We start from the raw sequence: 14871 nt of genomic DNA, 5'->3' as shown, positions 1-14871 counted from the left end.
GGTGACAGAAATAATGGGAAGGACAGAACGAGCCCTTGGTTTTCCCAAAGGTGTAGGGAGGCAAAAACTAAGTGCTCTAGAGAATGGGAAAAGTACAGAAAGCAAAGGACTCAGGAAAATAAAGCGATTAGTCCTGGGAGACAGTAATGGTGAAGCTGGAGGTGCTGTCCTGGGAGACAGTAATGGTGAAGCTGGAGATTTTGTCCAGGTAGTCGGGAATTATACGCAGGAAGGAATACATATAAATGACCTCATAGGGGACAGGAGCCGTAGTGGGGAAACAAGTGTAGTCAAAGATAAGATAAAACCAATATTGCAAACTAGAAATACCACAGGAAATAGCAAACAAGAGGACTCCACTAGCAATAGTGAGGATATATTACCAAAAACAACTGGTGGGAGCTCCATTGTTGGTGCTAGGGAGGATAGGAATAAGACAGGTAAACATGCACCAACAGGGAATACAGTCACAGAAACCCAAGGCAAACGGAAACCAAGCATGTGCATATACTATGCACTTGGTATCTGCAGACATGGGAAATCTGGAAAAAACAGATGGGACGTGCAACTATGACCACCCTAGAAAATTCCGTGCCCATATGACAACAGGAAAATGCAAACTCCCTTCCTGTAAGCTTTTTCACCACGAAATGTGTACCTCTTCAGTACAGGAAAGACTGTGCTATAACTTAAATTGCCAGGCACACCATCTAAAGGGGACAAAAAGATACAAAACATCCAGGCAATGGGAAAACCTGGGTAGCCACAGCCACTCAAGAGGGAGAGGTTTTTTAGTGCCAGGAAGGAAAAAAAAACTGGCAGGAAATGGCAGAAATCGTACACCAAATCCAGTCATTCCTGGAGTGGAACCACAGTCGATGGCCTCCACTCCAAACCAACAGATACAGATACTAATGCCGGAAAAAAATCCCCCCCAGTACCAACAATACCACCAGTCCGATGATATTCTTCTTTGCAAATATACAGGGTCTAAAGCCAGCAAAAAACAACAAAATACCTTTAATCAGTGGACTGCTTGCATAGGCAAAGGCAATGTTCGCGGCTTTCACTGAGACCCACATAAAGGATCACGTGGACAACGAAATATGGATCCCAGGTTACAACCTATACAGATGTGACAGAGTGAACAGGCAAAAGAAGGGGGGTTAGCCTGTACATTGCAAAGTCACTTGTTTGCACAGAACTGCTTAATGCCTCAAATGATGTAGTGGAAGTTTTAGCAGTAAAGATCGAGAACCAAAACCTAGTCATTGTGGAAGTCTACAAGCCTCCGGATGCAACATCCCAGCAATTCCAGGAACAGCTGTTAAAAATTGACCACTGTCTGGAAAATCTTCCAGCTCCTGCACCCAACATCTTGCTCCTGGGGGAATTCAACTTAAGGCACCTAAAATGGAGGAATATAGCAAATAATATTGTTGGAGTAATAACACCAGGAGGCAGCTCTGATGAAAACTCACACTCATACGAGCCTTTAAATCTCTGCACAAAATTCAATTTAAACCAGCAAATAATAGAGTCTACTAGACTGGAGAATACACTAGACCTCATCTTCACTAACAATGATGATCTGATAAGAAATGTCACCATATCAAAAACAATATACTCAGATCACAACATAATTGAGGTTCAGACATGTATGCGCGGAGCCCCAGACCGACATAATGAGATTAGTCACGAGGGAGCATACACCAAATTCAACTTCAATAACAAAAACATAAAGTGGGACCAAGTAAACCAAGTCCTAACCGATATAAGCTGGGAAGATATACTAAGCAACACAGACCCCAACTTATGCCTAGAACAGATTAACTTGGTGGCACTCGATGTATGCACAAGGCTTATTCCTCTAAGAAAAAGGAGGAGTAGATGTAAAATAGAAAGAGACAGGCGCTCCCTTTACAGGTGACGGAAAAGAATAAATGAGCGGCTAAAAGAGGTCAATATATCTGAAATGCATAGGGAGACACTGGTCAGAGAAATAGCAAGCATCGAACTTAAAGTAAAAGGACACAAGTGCAACTAATGTGACATTTATTGTGGCAACGTTTCGCTCTCCAGGAGCTTTATCAGGCTTGATAAAGCTCCTGGAGAGCGAAACGTTGCCACAATAAATGCCACATTAGTTGCACTTGTGTCCTTTTACTTTACGTATTGTCGGTAATTCTACCAACTTTATTACACATCGAACTTAAGCTAAAGGAATCTTATACGAGTCAGGAATCGCGGGAAGAACTAAAAGCCATAAATGAAATCGAAAGAAACCCAAAGTATTTCTTCTCCTATGCCAAATCAAAGTCAAGAACAACGTCCAGTATTGGGCCCCTACTTAAACAAGATGGGTCCTACACAGATGACAGCAAGGAAATGAGTGAGCTACTCAAGTCCCAATATGACTCAGTTTTTAGCAAGCCACTAATCAGACTGAGAGTCGAAGATCAAAATGAATTTTTTATGAGAGAGCCACAGAATTTGGTTAACACAAGCCTATCCGATGTTATCCTGACGCCAAATGACTTCGAACAGGTGATAAATGACATGCCCATGCACTCTGTCCCAGGGCCAGACTCATGGAACTCCGTGTTCATAAAGAACTGCAAGAAGCCCCTATCACGAGCCTTTACCATCCTATGGAGAGGGAGCATGGACACGGGGGTCGTCCCACAGTTACTAAAAACAACAGACATAGCCCCACTCCACAAAGGGGGCAGTAAAGCAACAGCAAAGAACTACAGACTGATAGCACTAACACCCCATATCATAAAAATCTTTGAAAGGGTCCTAAGAAGCAAGATCACCACCCATCTAGAAACCCATCAGTTACACAACCCAGGGCAACATGGGTTTAGAACAGGTCGCTCCTGTCTGTCTCAACTATTGGATCACTACGACAAGGTCCTAGATGCACCAGAAGACAAAAAGAATGCAGATGTAATATATACAGACTTTGCAAAAGCCTTCGACAAGTGTGACCATGGCGTAATAGCGCACAAAATGCGTGCTAAAGGAATAACAGGAAAAGTCGGTCGATGGATCTATAATTTCCTCACTAACAGAACACAGAGTAGTAGTCAACAGAGTAGTCCGAGGCAGCTACGGTGAAAAGCTCTGTTCCACAAGGCACAGTACTCGCTCCCATCTTGTTTCTCATCCTCATATCTGACATAGACAAGGATGTCAGCCACAGCACCGTGTCTTCCTTTGCAGATGACACCCGAATCTGCATGACAGTGTCTTCCATTGCAGACACTGCAAGGCTCCAGGCGGACATCAACCAAATCTTTCAGTGGGCTGCAGAAAACAATATGAAGTTCAACAATGAGAAATTTCAATTACTCAGATATGGAAAACACGAGGAAATTAAATCTTCATCAGAGTACAAAACAAATTTTGGCCACAAAATAGAGCGAAACACCAACGTCAAAGACCTGGGAGTGATCATGTCGGAGGATCTCACCTTCAAGAACCATAACATTGTATCAATCGCATCTGCTAGAAAAATGACAGGATGGATAATGAGAACCTTCAAAACTAGGGGGGCCAAGCCCATGATGACACTCTTCAGGTCACTTGTTCTATCTAGGCTGGAATATTGCTGCACACTAACAGCACCTTTCAAGGCAGGTGAAATTGCTGACCTAGAAAATGTACAGAGAACCTTCACGGCGCGCATAACGGAGATAAAACACCTCAATTACTGGGAGCGCTTGAGGTTCCTGAACCTGTATTCCCTGGAACGCAGGCGGGAGAGATACATGATTATATACACCTGGAAAATCCTAGAGGGACTAGTACTGAACTTGCACACGAAAATCACAAACTACGAAAGCAAAAGACTTGGCAGACGATGCAACATCCCCCCAATGAAAAGCAGGGGTGTCACTAGCACGTTAAGAGACCATACAATAAGTGTCAGGGCCTGAGACTGTTCAACTGCCTCCCAGCATACATAAAGGGAATTACCAACAGACCCCTGGCAGTCTTCAAGCTGGCACTGGACAAGCACCTAAAGCCGGTTCCTGACCAGCCGGGCTGTGCTCGTATGTTGGTTTGCGTGCAGCCAGCAGTAACAGTGTGGTTGATCAGGCTCTGATCCACCAGGAGGCCTGGTCACAGACCGGGCCGTGGGGGCGTTGACCCCCAGAACTCTCTCCAGGTAAACTCCAGTTGGCGATCCAGAAATGTGTATGCACAAATAAAGAGGGAGGCGGAGCGGCAGTATGAAAACGACAGAGCATCGAAAGTTAAGTATGACCTGAAACTGCTTTACAGCCACATCAGGAGGAAGACAACAGTCAAGAACCAAGTAATCAGGCTGAGGAAAGGTGGGGAGCTCACAAGAAACAACCAAGAAGTATGTGAGGAGCTCAACATGAGATTTCAGGAAGTATTTACAGTGGAGGTTGAAGGGACACTGGGAAGACAAAACAGTGGGGTACATCAGCAAGGGATATACCAACAAGTGTTGGATGAATTACATACAACTGAGGAGGAAGCGTAGAAGCTCCTAAGTGACCTTGATACCTCAAAGGTGGTGGGACTGGACATCTCTCCGTGGGTCCTTAGAGAGGGAGCAGAGACACTACGTGTGCCACTAACCAAAATCTTCAACACTTCCCTTAAAACTGGGCAACTACTTGAAGTATGGAAGAAGGCAAATGTAGTCCCCAACTTTAAGAAAGGAGACAGAAATGAAGCACTAAATTATAGACCAGTGTCACTGGCGTGTACAGTATGCAAAGTCATGGAGAAGATTATCAGGACGAGAGCGGTGGAGCACCTGGAGTTTACCTGGAGAGTTCCAGGGGTCAACGCCCCCACGGCCCGGTCTGTGACCAGGCCTCCTGGTGGATCAGAGCCTGGTCAACCAGGCTGTTACTGCTGGCTGCATGCAAACCAACATACTAGCCACAGCCTGGCTGGTCAGGTATCGACTTTAGGTGCTTGTTCAATGCCAGCTTGAAGACTGCCAGGGGTCTGTTGGTAATCCCCCTTATGCATGCTGGGAGGCAGTTGAACAGTCTTGGGCCCCTGACACTTATTGTATGGTCTCTTAACGTGCTAGTGACACCCCTGCTTTTCATTGGGGGGATGTTGCATTGTCTGCCAAGTCTTTTGCTTTCGTAGTGAGTGATTTTCGTGTGCAAGTTCGGTACTAGCCCCTCTAGGATTTTCCAGGTGCATATAATCATGTATCTCTCCCGCCTGCGTTCCAGGGAATACAGGTTCAGGAACCTCAAGTGCTCCCAGTAATTGAGGAGTGGAACAAGATTATAAACAACAGCCAGCACGGATTCATGGAAGGCAAATCCTGTGTCACAAACCTACTAGAGTTTTATGACAAGGTAATTGAAGTAAGAAATGAGAGGGAGGGGTGGGTTGATTGCATTTTCTTGGACTGCAAGAAGGCCTTCAACACAGTTCCTCACAAGAGATTACTACAGAAGCTAGAGGAACAGGCACATATAACAGGAAGGGCACTGCAATGGATCAGAGAATACCTAACAAGGAGGCAACAGTCAGTCATGGTCCATGATGAGGTATCACAGTGGGCGCTGGTTACGAGCGGCATCTCACAGGGGTCAGTCCTGGGACCAGTGCTATTCTTGGTATATGTGAATGACATGACAGAAGGGATAGACTCAGAAGTGTCCCTGTTTGCAGATGATGTGAAGTTAATGAGGAGAATTAAATCAGATGCAGACCAGACAGGTCTACAAAGAGACCTGGACAGGCTGGATGCGTGGTCCAGCAACTGGCTCCTAGAATTTAACCCCGCCAAATGCAAAGTCATGAAGATTGGAGAAGGTCAAAGAAGACTGCAGACAGAGTATAGGCTAGGAGGCTGAAGACTGCAAACCTCACTTGAGGAGAAAGATCTAGGAGTGATTACAATACCGAGTACATCGCCAGAAGCACACATTAACTAGATAACTGCTGCAGCATATGAGCGCCTGGCAAACCTGAGAATAGCGTTCCGGTACCTCAGTAAGGAATCGTTCAAGACTTTATACACTGTGTACGTCAGGCCCATACTGGAGTACGCAGCACCAATTTGGAACCCACACCTGGTCAAACACATCAAGAAAATTAGAGAAAGTGCAAAGGTTTGCAACAAGGCTGGTTCTAGAGCTAAGGGGAATGTCCTATGAAGAAAGGTTAAGGGAAATCAGTCTGACAAAACTGAAGGACAGCAGGGTCAGGGGAGACATGATAACGACATACAAAACACTGCGTGGAATAGATAAGGTGGACAGAGACAGGATGTTCCAGAGATAGGACACAGAAACAAGGGATCACAATTGGAAGCTGAAGACTCAGATGAGTCAAAGGGATGTTAGGAAGTATTTCTTCAGCCACAGAGTTGTTAGGAAATGGAACAGTTTGGCAAGCGATGCAGTGGAGGCAGGAACTATACACAGTTTTAAGACAAGGTATAATAAAGCTCATGGAGCAGGGAGACGGAGGACCCAGTAGCGGTCAGTTAAGATGCAGGGCCAGGAGCTGAGTCTCAACCCCTGCAACCACAATCAGGCGAGTACAATTAGGTGAGTACAGCTCACACATCGCCTGGTGAACAGAGAGCAATCAGTAAATAACAAAAAGGCACAATACCATGACTGGTACAATACATACATACACTCTCTCTCACTCTCTCCATACCTCATAGTCAATATACCCTGAAGTGGTGAGGTTTCCTGTAATGTTACCCGTACAAGAGTCTAGCCCAGGAACGAAGCCGAGGTACTTAGGCATGAGTATCCTCACCGCAGCTGTATTGGCTTCAAGAGTGGAAACGTTCACAACGTGATATGCTTGTAAGGTCAGCTCCACCCGCTCCCTGTTGAATGAAGATTGAGACGTGAATGAAGGAAAGGCTAGTTTCAAGAGTAATGTTTCTTTATCACTATTATTGGAAGGAGGATCGAACCTCCACTTTATTATATTGTAATATTCAAAACTGATATGCAGGAAAGAAATGACTCTGAAAGTAAGGCTTTGTTAGTTTAGTTTAGTTAGTTTAATATCTTTATTATACATTAGAGAACATTTTGCTCAAATGCTTAGAATTTACCCGAGTAAAACATTTCATTAACATTACTTTGTTGAAAGTGACATTTAACCGAGGTTACTTTGCTGTAAGTAATATTTAACTGAAGTTACTTTGATATTTTTCCAAGATTACTTTGTTGTAAGTGACTTAGCATGACAACACACGAGTTTTTGCACTTCATGAATATATTATGAAAAATCAAGACATGATTGTATGAAAGATGTAATGCATTAGTCTGACTTATAAAGATTCATCCACAGTGATTGGTGAGAGACCTTTCAGTAATCAGAGGATAGGCAGTCAAGCTTTTAAAGCAACAATGATTTTGTCATATCACCAGGGCCGGATTACCGCATAGGCAAACTAGGCATTTGCCAAGGGCCCCGCGCATTTGGGGGCCCCGCGGTCCAAGGGGTTCAGGGGCTCATCCAAGACTGCTCACATGGTGCAAGTGCAAAGGGTCCCTACCTAAAAAGTTCAAGTGTTTGGAGAGTAAAATTGATTTTTAAAAATTAATCAAAACAAAAATAAACAATGAAATAAAATAAAATAAAAATAAATAAACCTAACCATAGATGGCAACACTCAACACACCTTTGTTTACATCAGAACAGCTGTGTTTTCCCACTAATGGGTGAGTATGGGAGATTCCTCTCCAATTTTCTGTAGTTTATATGATTTGATAGTCTTATGCATGATGCAATGATGATAATAATGGTCAGTGATTTATAAAGGGAATAATAGTGCTGTAGTGGTTATGCTGAATATAATAGGTACATGATGTCACTACTTTAATAGCCTAATCTAGTAATACTATGCTGTCTTGAGTTTATTCTCTTTAAAATGCATGATTTAACAAGATAGTTATAATGGCTGTTGGTAAATGGTTTTGGTTGTCTTGATGTACTTTCCCTATTAAATTTAATCTAAATAGCCAGAATGCATTTAATTAGACCTTAAACAGGCTCACACCGACCCCCCCCCCCCACACCCCCAAGCTGGAAGGGGTCGCTTCGCTTACCCGTAATTCAAAGGGGCCCCGCCAATCTGAATAGCCTAGGGCCCAGAGACTTCTTAATCCGGCCCTGCATATCACTGTTGCTTTATCTCCATGAGTTCAAAATATATTTGATGCTGAAAATATTAAATAAATGTGGGCTGGGCTATGGAAGTTTGGATAAGAATTAAGTTAAATTATACAGCTTCAGTTTTTAGCTTGGCTTTGGAAAGCTGTCAGGTTATATGTTGGTGATCAGACACACCAACCAGTGATAGTTTACCCCACTGACACTCGTATGTTAATATTCCACCATACACACTTCTCTATACACTCAACCATATTATCACCTCCTTCACATTAACACCCCATCACATTAGCACCCTTCCATGCTAGCACCTTTCCATGCTAACACCCCCTCCATGCAAAAACCCCTCCATGCTAACACCCCCTCCATGCTAACACCCCCTCCATGCTAACACCCCCTCCATGCTAACACCCCCTCCATGCTAACACCACCTCCATGTTAACACCCCTCCACATTAACACTACTCCAACACTTAAAAAGAAAGATTAAAATGAAAGAGAAAATATTTTGGGAGTGATGAAATCCAAAAAGACTCTCCTCGTAAGACCACAGCAGCGCAGACGCCAGCTTACCCTTGTGAAAAGAGGGTGGTTGTGTTGTCTGTCAAGAAGATATTAGTGACAACGCTCATTACTTGTGTTGCTGTCTTATCCAGAGTCAGAGGCACAGTGATGACGAAAATCTTATCGGCAGCCTGTAAGGGGAAAAAATATTACTCACATTGGAACAAGGAACTGGAAATAAATGCATTAAAGTTTGGAAATATGTTAAGAATTTTTTTTGTATATTTTACTTGTATAAATCTGCAATGACTATGCAATATGTAATATAATTAATTATTTAGGTTTAAAGCCTGTCACCAGTGAATGACTTGTGTAGAATAGTTTATTGATTCTGACATTTTCCTTCCAGTTCTCTCACCTTTATAGCAAAGTGTATGTTAATGGTGGCTCCGTTAGTGGCATTTGGGTGGTCTGCTATCCAGATATCTGCTTCGATCCATAGCTGATCATCTTGTACTTGGTAGCTGTGCTGATAGTAGCTCAGCCCTGAGCAGGTGTAAAAGAAACATTAACAGTTGTGGAGAGAGTGCTGAGGGAGAGAAGGCTGACAGGCATGGAGTCTGACAGTGGTGAATGGCTGGAGAGGAGAGACAGTGGTGGAGACCTCTACATATGAGTTTAATCCATTCCGTGACCTTGCTTGCATCTGGATTTGCTCGTTTGCAAATCCAGATTAATCCATTCCAGCTGTCAGAAGGCACGACAAGATACTTCATATCATAATTCATCTAATATGACATAATAAACAATATAAATAATATACTAACCTGATATATACTCTAGAATAAATAAAATATGTCATTACACATGTGGCGGCATCAGCGGATGAGAGTTTGTCTGGAGACAGGACAAAATAATTTATTTATTTATTTATTTAAAAATTTGAGCACACATACAGAGGTACAAGAAATACAGGTAAGAGCAGTATGCCAAAGCCACTTATACTATGCATAGCATTACGGGCTGGCTTAAAATTAACTTAAGATTAACTAAGCAATGATGAAATCAGTGATAAAACATTAATGTAAACAGGTTACTATAAAGCACAAGTGAGTATTACAAAGACAGGTCATATGCTTGTATGCATTGTTGTACATTCAGTAGAATGGAGTATTCTGTTAGGTAGTGTATTTAAAAAATAATAAAGTTAGATTGGGTTTTAGGTTTAACATTTATGTGATATAATTGTGAGAAACATTTAAGATATACAATTTATAAGGTTCAGTTATTCAGTATTTATTTGGTTTTGGGTGAGTAAGTGATCTTTGAGAAGAGACTTGAATTTATAAACAGGTAGTGTTTCTTTTATATTTACAGGTAATGAGTTCCAGATTTTAGGGCCTTTTATGTGCATTGAGTTTTTACATAGTGTGAGATGGACACGAGGAACATCAAAGAGTGATCTGTGCCTTGTGTTATGGTCATGTGTTCTGTTGAGGTTGGCAAGGAGATGTTTGAGGGGAGGGTTAATATCAGAGTTAAGTGTTCTATGTATGTAATAGGTGCAGTAGTAAGTATGGATGTTTTGTATGGTGAGGAGGTTTAGTGTATTGAATATTGGTGGAGTGTGCTGCCTATAGTGAGAATTTGTTATCATTCTAACTGCAGCCTTTTGTTGGGTAATTAGTGGTCTGAGATGGTTACTTGTTGTTGAGCCCCATGCACAAATTCCATAGGTGAGATAGGGGTAAATAAGAGAGTGATATAGGGTCAGGAGGGCTGACTGTGGAGCATAGTACCGTATCTTCGATAGTATGCCTACAGTCTTGGAAATTTTCTTAGAAATTTGTTGTATATGTGTATGAAATTTGAGTCTATTATCAAGGTGGATTCCTAAGAATTTTCCCTCTGTTAGCTTGAATATTTCGCTAATATATCAACTCTATGGGTTATCTATCACAATTCATCTAATATGACATAGTAAACAATATAAATAACATAGAAACCTGATATATACTCTAGAATGAATAAAATATGTCATTATGTGCCAAGTGGCGGCAGCCACAACCGCTCAAGCACTGTTGTGGTATTCACTGCCATCTAGTGACAGCCTTTCGAAGCTATCTATTATTATAATTATTATTATATTGTACATTATTATACATGTATTATTATTATTATTATATATTATATTATTATTATACATACATGTATATATTATTATTATTATTACAATATAAATAATTTGGAATTTTTATTCGCACAAAAAATAGAAGATTTGCTGTTATGCAGACTACTGAATTATTGTAATAATTGTATAAATAATGTCAACCTATTCATGACTGCATATAGGAATGGAGGTGACATCATTTGTTTACCCTTGAACATCGCCAAAGAACTGAATATTTCTGCTACTTTGAGCTCAATTTCAAGGGTACTCTTCATCGTGAAACCAATCAAAATCATATCTATTTCTGTAATATATTTTCCATTCTATCAAATGAGACCAAAAAAAAACGCTAATACAACCATAAAAAACATACGAAAAATACCGCTAAGGGGTGGCTAATGGCTGAGAAGTGAACTCTTATTTATGGTCCAATTTCTTTCATTTTTGGTGTACATTAAGAAGCATCTTTCCATCATACATTGCCCATGTTTCAATAAGATAGTACAACAAACAACTGAGATCCACTTCCCTAGATCAGGAGCAAGAGCCCCTCACCAGCATCAAGGAACCTCCCTCGAGGCCTCTCACATCTGAAAATTTCCCTCGTATCTGGAAGCAAAAAATTGACCGATCGACTGCTCGTATCTGGAAAAACTCGCATGTGGATGCACTTGTTAGTAGAGGTCCCACTGTATATTCAAATTCAATTTCAAATTTTTATTTCTTTGCAAAGCTTACAATGTGTGACTGACATATTATAAGGAGTCTATTTCCATGCATAGTTTACAATGTTTAATTATTTATTTATTTAATTATTATCACACTGGCCAATTCCCACCAAGGCAGGGTGGCCCGAAAAAGAAAAAACTTTCACCATCATTCACTCCATCACTGTCTTGCCAGAAGGGTGCTTTACACTACAGTTTTTAAACTGCAACATTAACACCCCTCCTTCAGAGTGCAGGTACTGTACTTCCCATCTCCAGGACTCAAGTCCGGCCTGCCGGTTTCCCTGAACCCCTTCATAAATGTTACTTTGCTCACACTCCAACAGCACGTCAAGTATTAAAAACCATTTGTCTCCATTCACTCCTATCAAACATGCTCACACATGCCTGCTGGAAATCCAAGCCCCTCGCACACAAAACCTCCTTTACCCCCTCCCTCCAACCTTTCCTAGGCCGACCCCTACCCCGCCTTCCTTCCACTACAGACTGTGTGGAAATATTACAATGTAACAATTTAAAAACAACTTACAATATGAAGTTATTACAATCTGGTACAATTTAGAACAATTGCAATATGAAATTATTAAAATTTAGTATTATTTAATACAATGAAATTTAAGCATCTAATTTTGAAGTAATGAGTTTTTGGCTGAGCAATCCTTAGAACAATATATAGTAATGAAGTTGAATTAAGGTTAATTTGAGCATTCTTAAATTATTTTGAAGTTTATTTGAATAGCATTTGAGTAACTGGTAGGTACTGAGTATGGTTTGTGTAATTTTGGGTGATGAGGTGATTTCTAAGCAGAGCCTTAAAATGATATGCAGGCAGGGGTCCTTTAGTGTGTTCTGGCAATGAATTCCAGTACTTCAGGCCCTTTATGTGCATAGTATTTTTGCATAGGGAAAGATGGACTTGAGGGATATCGAAGAGTGATTTGTGTCTTGTATTATAGCGGTGTGTTCTGTTATAGTCATTTAGGAGTAGTTTGAGAGGAGGGTTTATATTTGAGTGTAGTGTTCTGTGTATGTAGTAGGCATAATAATAAGTGTGGATGTTTTGTATATTAAGCAAGTTAAGACTCTTGAAAAGCGATGGAGTATGCTGTCAAGTGCTGGAGTTAGTTATCAATCGGACTGCAGCTTTTTGTTGGGTTATTAAAGGTTTCAGGTGATCTGCTGTGGTAGAGCCCCATGCACAAATACCATAGGTAAGGTAAGGGTAAATGAGAGATTGGTACAGAGCAAGAAAAGCTGACTGGGGTATGTAGTATTATATCTTTTTCAAATACAAATTCAAAGTTTATTCTCTATAGGGATTACAATGCTGAGTTTACAGAATTTGGTTATTGTGTGGTTTATATGTAGTAAAATAATTACAGAGTGTACCACTAGAACACCTAGCATGGCTAGGCATTTCGGGCAGACTTAGATTAGATCTTAAATTTAAAATATTACAAATTATGAGGTAAGTGACTAAATACTAGTTTGTGAGTTTAGCAATGTGAATGCTTTTGTTTTGGCACAATACATAGTTTCAGTATTGGAGTATCACAGGCCAACTTATGACTAGTTAGGATTCATTATTTTAAGATTGAGATTGAGATTTCTGTTTATGGTCAAATGGGTGAGTGAGTGTAAGTGTGAACCACCAGGTGGTATTCGTGTAATTAGTTGACAGGGTGTATCAGGGAGATAAGATGTTTTCTAATGGTAGTTTTGAAGGTGATGAATGTGTCTGCAGTTCTAGAGTTTTCAGGTAGGGTGTTCCAGATTTTAGGGCCTTTGACATACATTGAATTTTTGTAAAGGATTAGTCGGACACGGGGAATGTCATAGAGATGTTTGTGTCTGGTGTTATGCCTCTGGGTTCTGTCACAACTATCAAGAAAGCATTTTAGGTCAAGATTAATATTGGAATTTAAGGTCCTGTAGATGTAGATTGCACAGTAGTAAGTGTGGATGTACTGAACAGGGAGTAAGTTTAGATCTATGAAGAGTGGTGGGGTGTGTTGCCAGGGATGGGATTTAGTGATTATTCTTGCTGCGGCTTTTTGTTGGGTTATTATTGGCTTTAGGTGTGTTGCCGCAGTTGAACCCCAAGCACAGATAGCATAGGTGAGGTATGGATATACAAGTGAATGGTATAGTGTGAGAAGGGCAGTTTGTGGCACGTAGTATCGTATCTTGGAGAGGATCCAAACCGTTTTGGATACTTTTTTGGTTATGTGTTGGATATGGGTGCTGAAATTCAGGTTGTTGTCGAGGTATAGGCCTAGGAATTTGCCCTCATTATGTCTGGCAATTAGAGTGTTGTCGATCTTAATGTTAATTTGCGCAACCAAACATAATGTAGTAGGTTTTGTCAGTGTTAAGCGTAAGTTTATTGGCTGTCATCCAAGTCGATATTTTGATCAGCTCCTCGTTAACAATGGTGTTGAGGGTGGCAAGATTAGGGTGAGAGATGACGTAAGTCGTGTCGTCAGCAAAGAGAATGGGGTTCAGGTGTTGAGATACGTTTGGAAGATCATTATGTATATGAGGAAGAGCAGAGGACCAAGGACACTTCTCTGCGGAACTCCAGTATCAAGTGGCCATGTTGTTGATGCTGTGTCTTTAATGGTGACATACTGATACCTATTAGTAAGGTAAGATTTGAAATATGCAAGCGCATGGCCTCTTATACCATAATGGTCAAGTTTGTGGAGTAGGATGCCGTGGTCTACTGTGTCAAAAGCTTTTCTTAGGTCAACAAAAATTCTTAATGGATATTCCTTATTTTCCAATGCTGTGTAAAGCAGATCTAGCATTTTTATGATTGCATCATTAGTGCTTTTATTTTTCCTGAATCCAAATTGGCAGGGGTTGAGTATGTTTTGTGCTTTGAAAGGATGCCTACTGTTTTGGAGACTTTCTTGGATATTTGCTGTATGTGTGTCTGGAATTTGAGACCATTGTCTAGGTTAAGACATAGAAATTTGCCCTGTATGTGTCTAGAAATGGGTGAACCATTTATCATAACGTTTAGCTATACATTTGAAGCCGTTTCCAAATAGCATGAAGCAGATTTTATCTATATTGAGAGCAAGTTTGTTGGTAGTCATCCAAGTAGATATCTTTAGTAATTCAGCATTTACAGTGTGTGTTAGTATGGTTAGATTTGGTTGAGAGAAGACATAAGTAGTGTCATCTGCAAATAATATCGGTTTAAGGAGTTTGGTAGATCATTGATGTAAAGAAGAGAAGTGGGCCAAGGACACTCCCTTTGGGACCCAAATCAAGAACAGGTTTAGTAGTAGAGTAAGCTCCA

General features: G+C 40.9%; 1 protein-coding gene across 2 annotated transcripts in view; it reads right to left on the bottom strand.

The window, feature by feature from the left end:
- LOC128699017 (uncharacterized) overlaps positions 1 to 14871 on the bottom strand; it is a 125530-nt gene that overhangs the window by 19603 nt on the left and 91056 nt on the right. For both annotated transcript variants that reach the window (XM_070096877.1, XM_070096878.1), the window contains 3 exons: positions 9082 to 9209; positions 8733 to 8854; positions 6685 to 6862 (listed from right to left, as the gene is read on the bottom strand). In XM_070096877.1, the coding sequence (XP_069952978.1) occupies positions 6685 to 6862; positions 8733 to 8854; positions 9082 to 9209 (428 nt within the window). The remainder of the gene's footprint in view (positions 1 to 6684; positions 6863 to 8732; positions 8855 to 9081; positions 9210 to 14871) is intronic.

This window comes from Cherax quadricarinatus, chromosome 55, assembly GCF_038502225.1.
Source record: "Cherax quadricarinatus isolate ZL_2023a chromosome 55, ASM3850222v1, whole genome shotgun sequence".
NCBI lineage: Eukaryota > Metazoa > Arthropoda > Malacostraca > Decapoda > Parastacidae > Cherax > Cherax quadricarinatus.
Note: the sequence above shows the minus strand (reverse complement) of the source record. Positions and strands in the feature narration are given on the sequence as shown.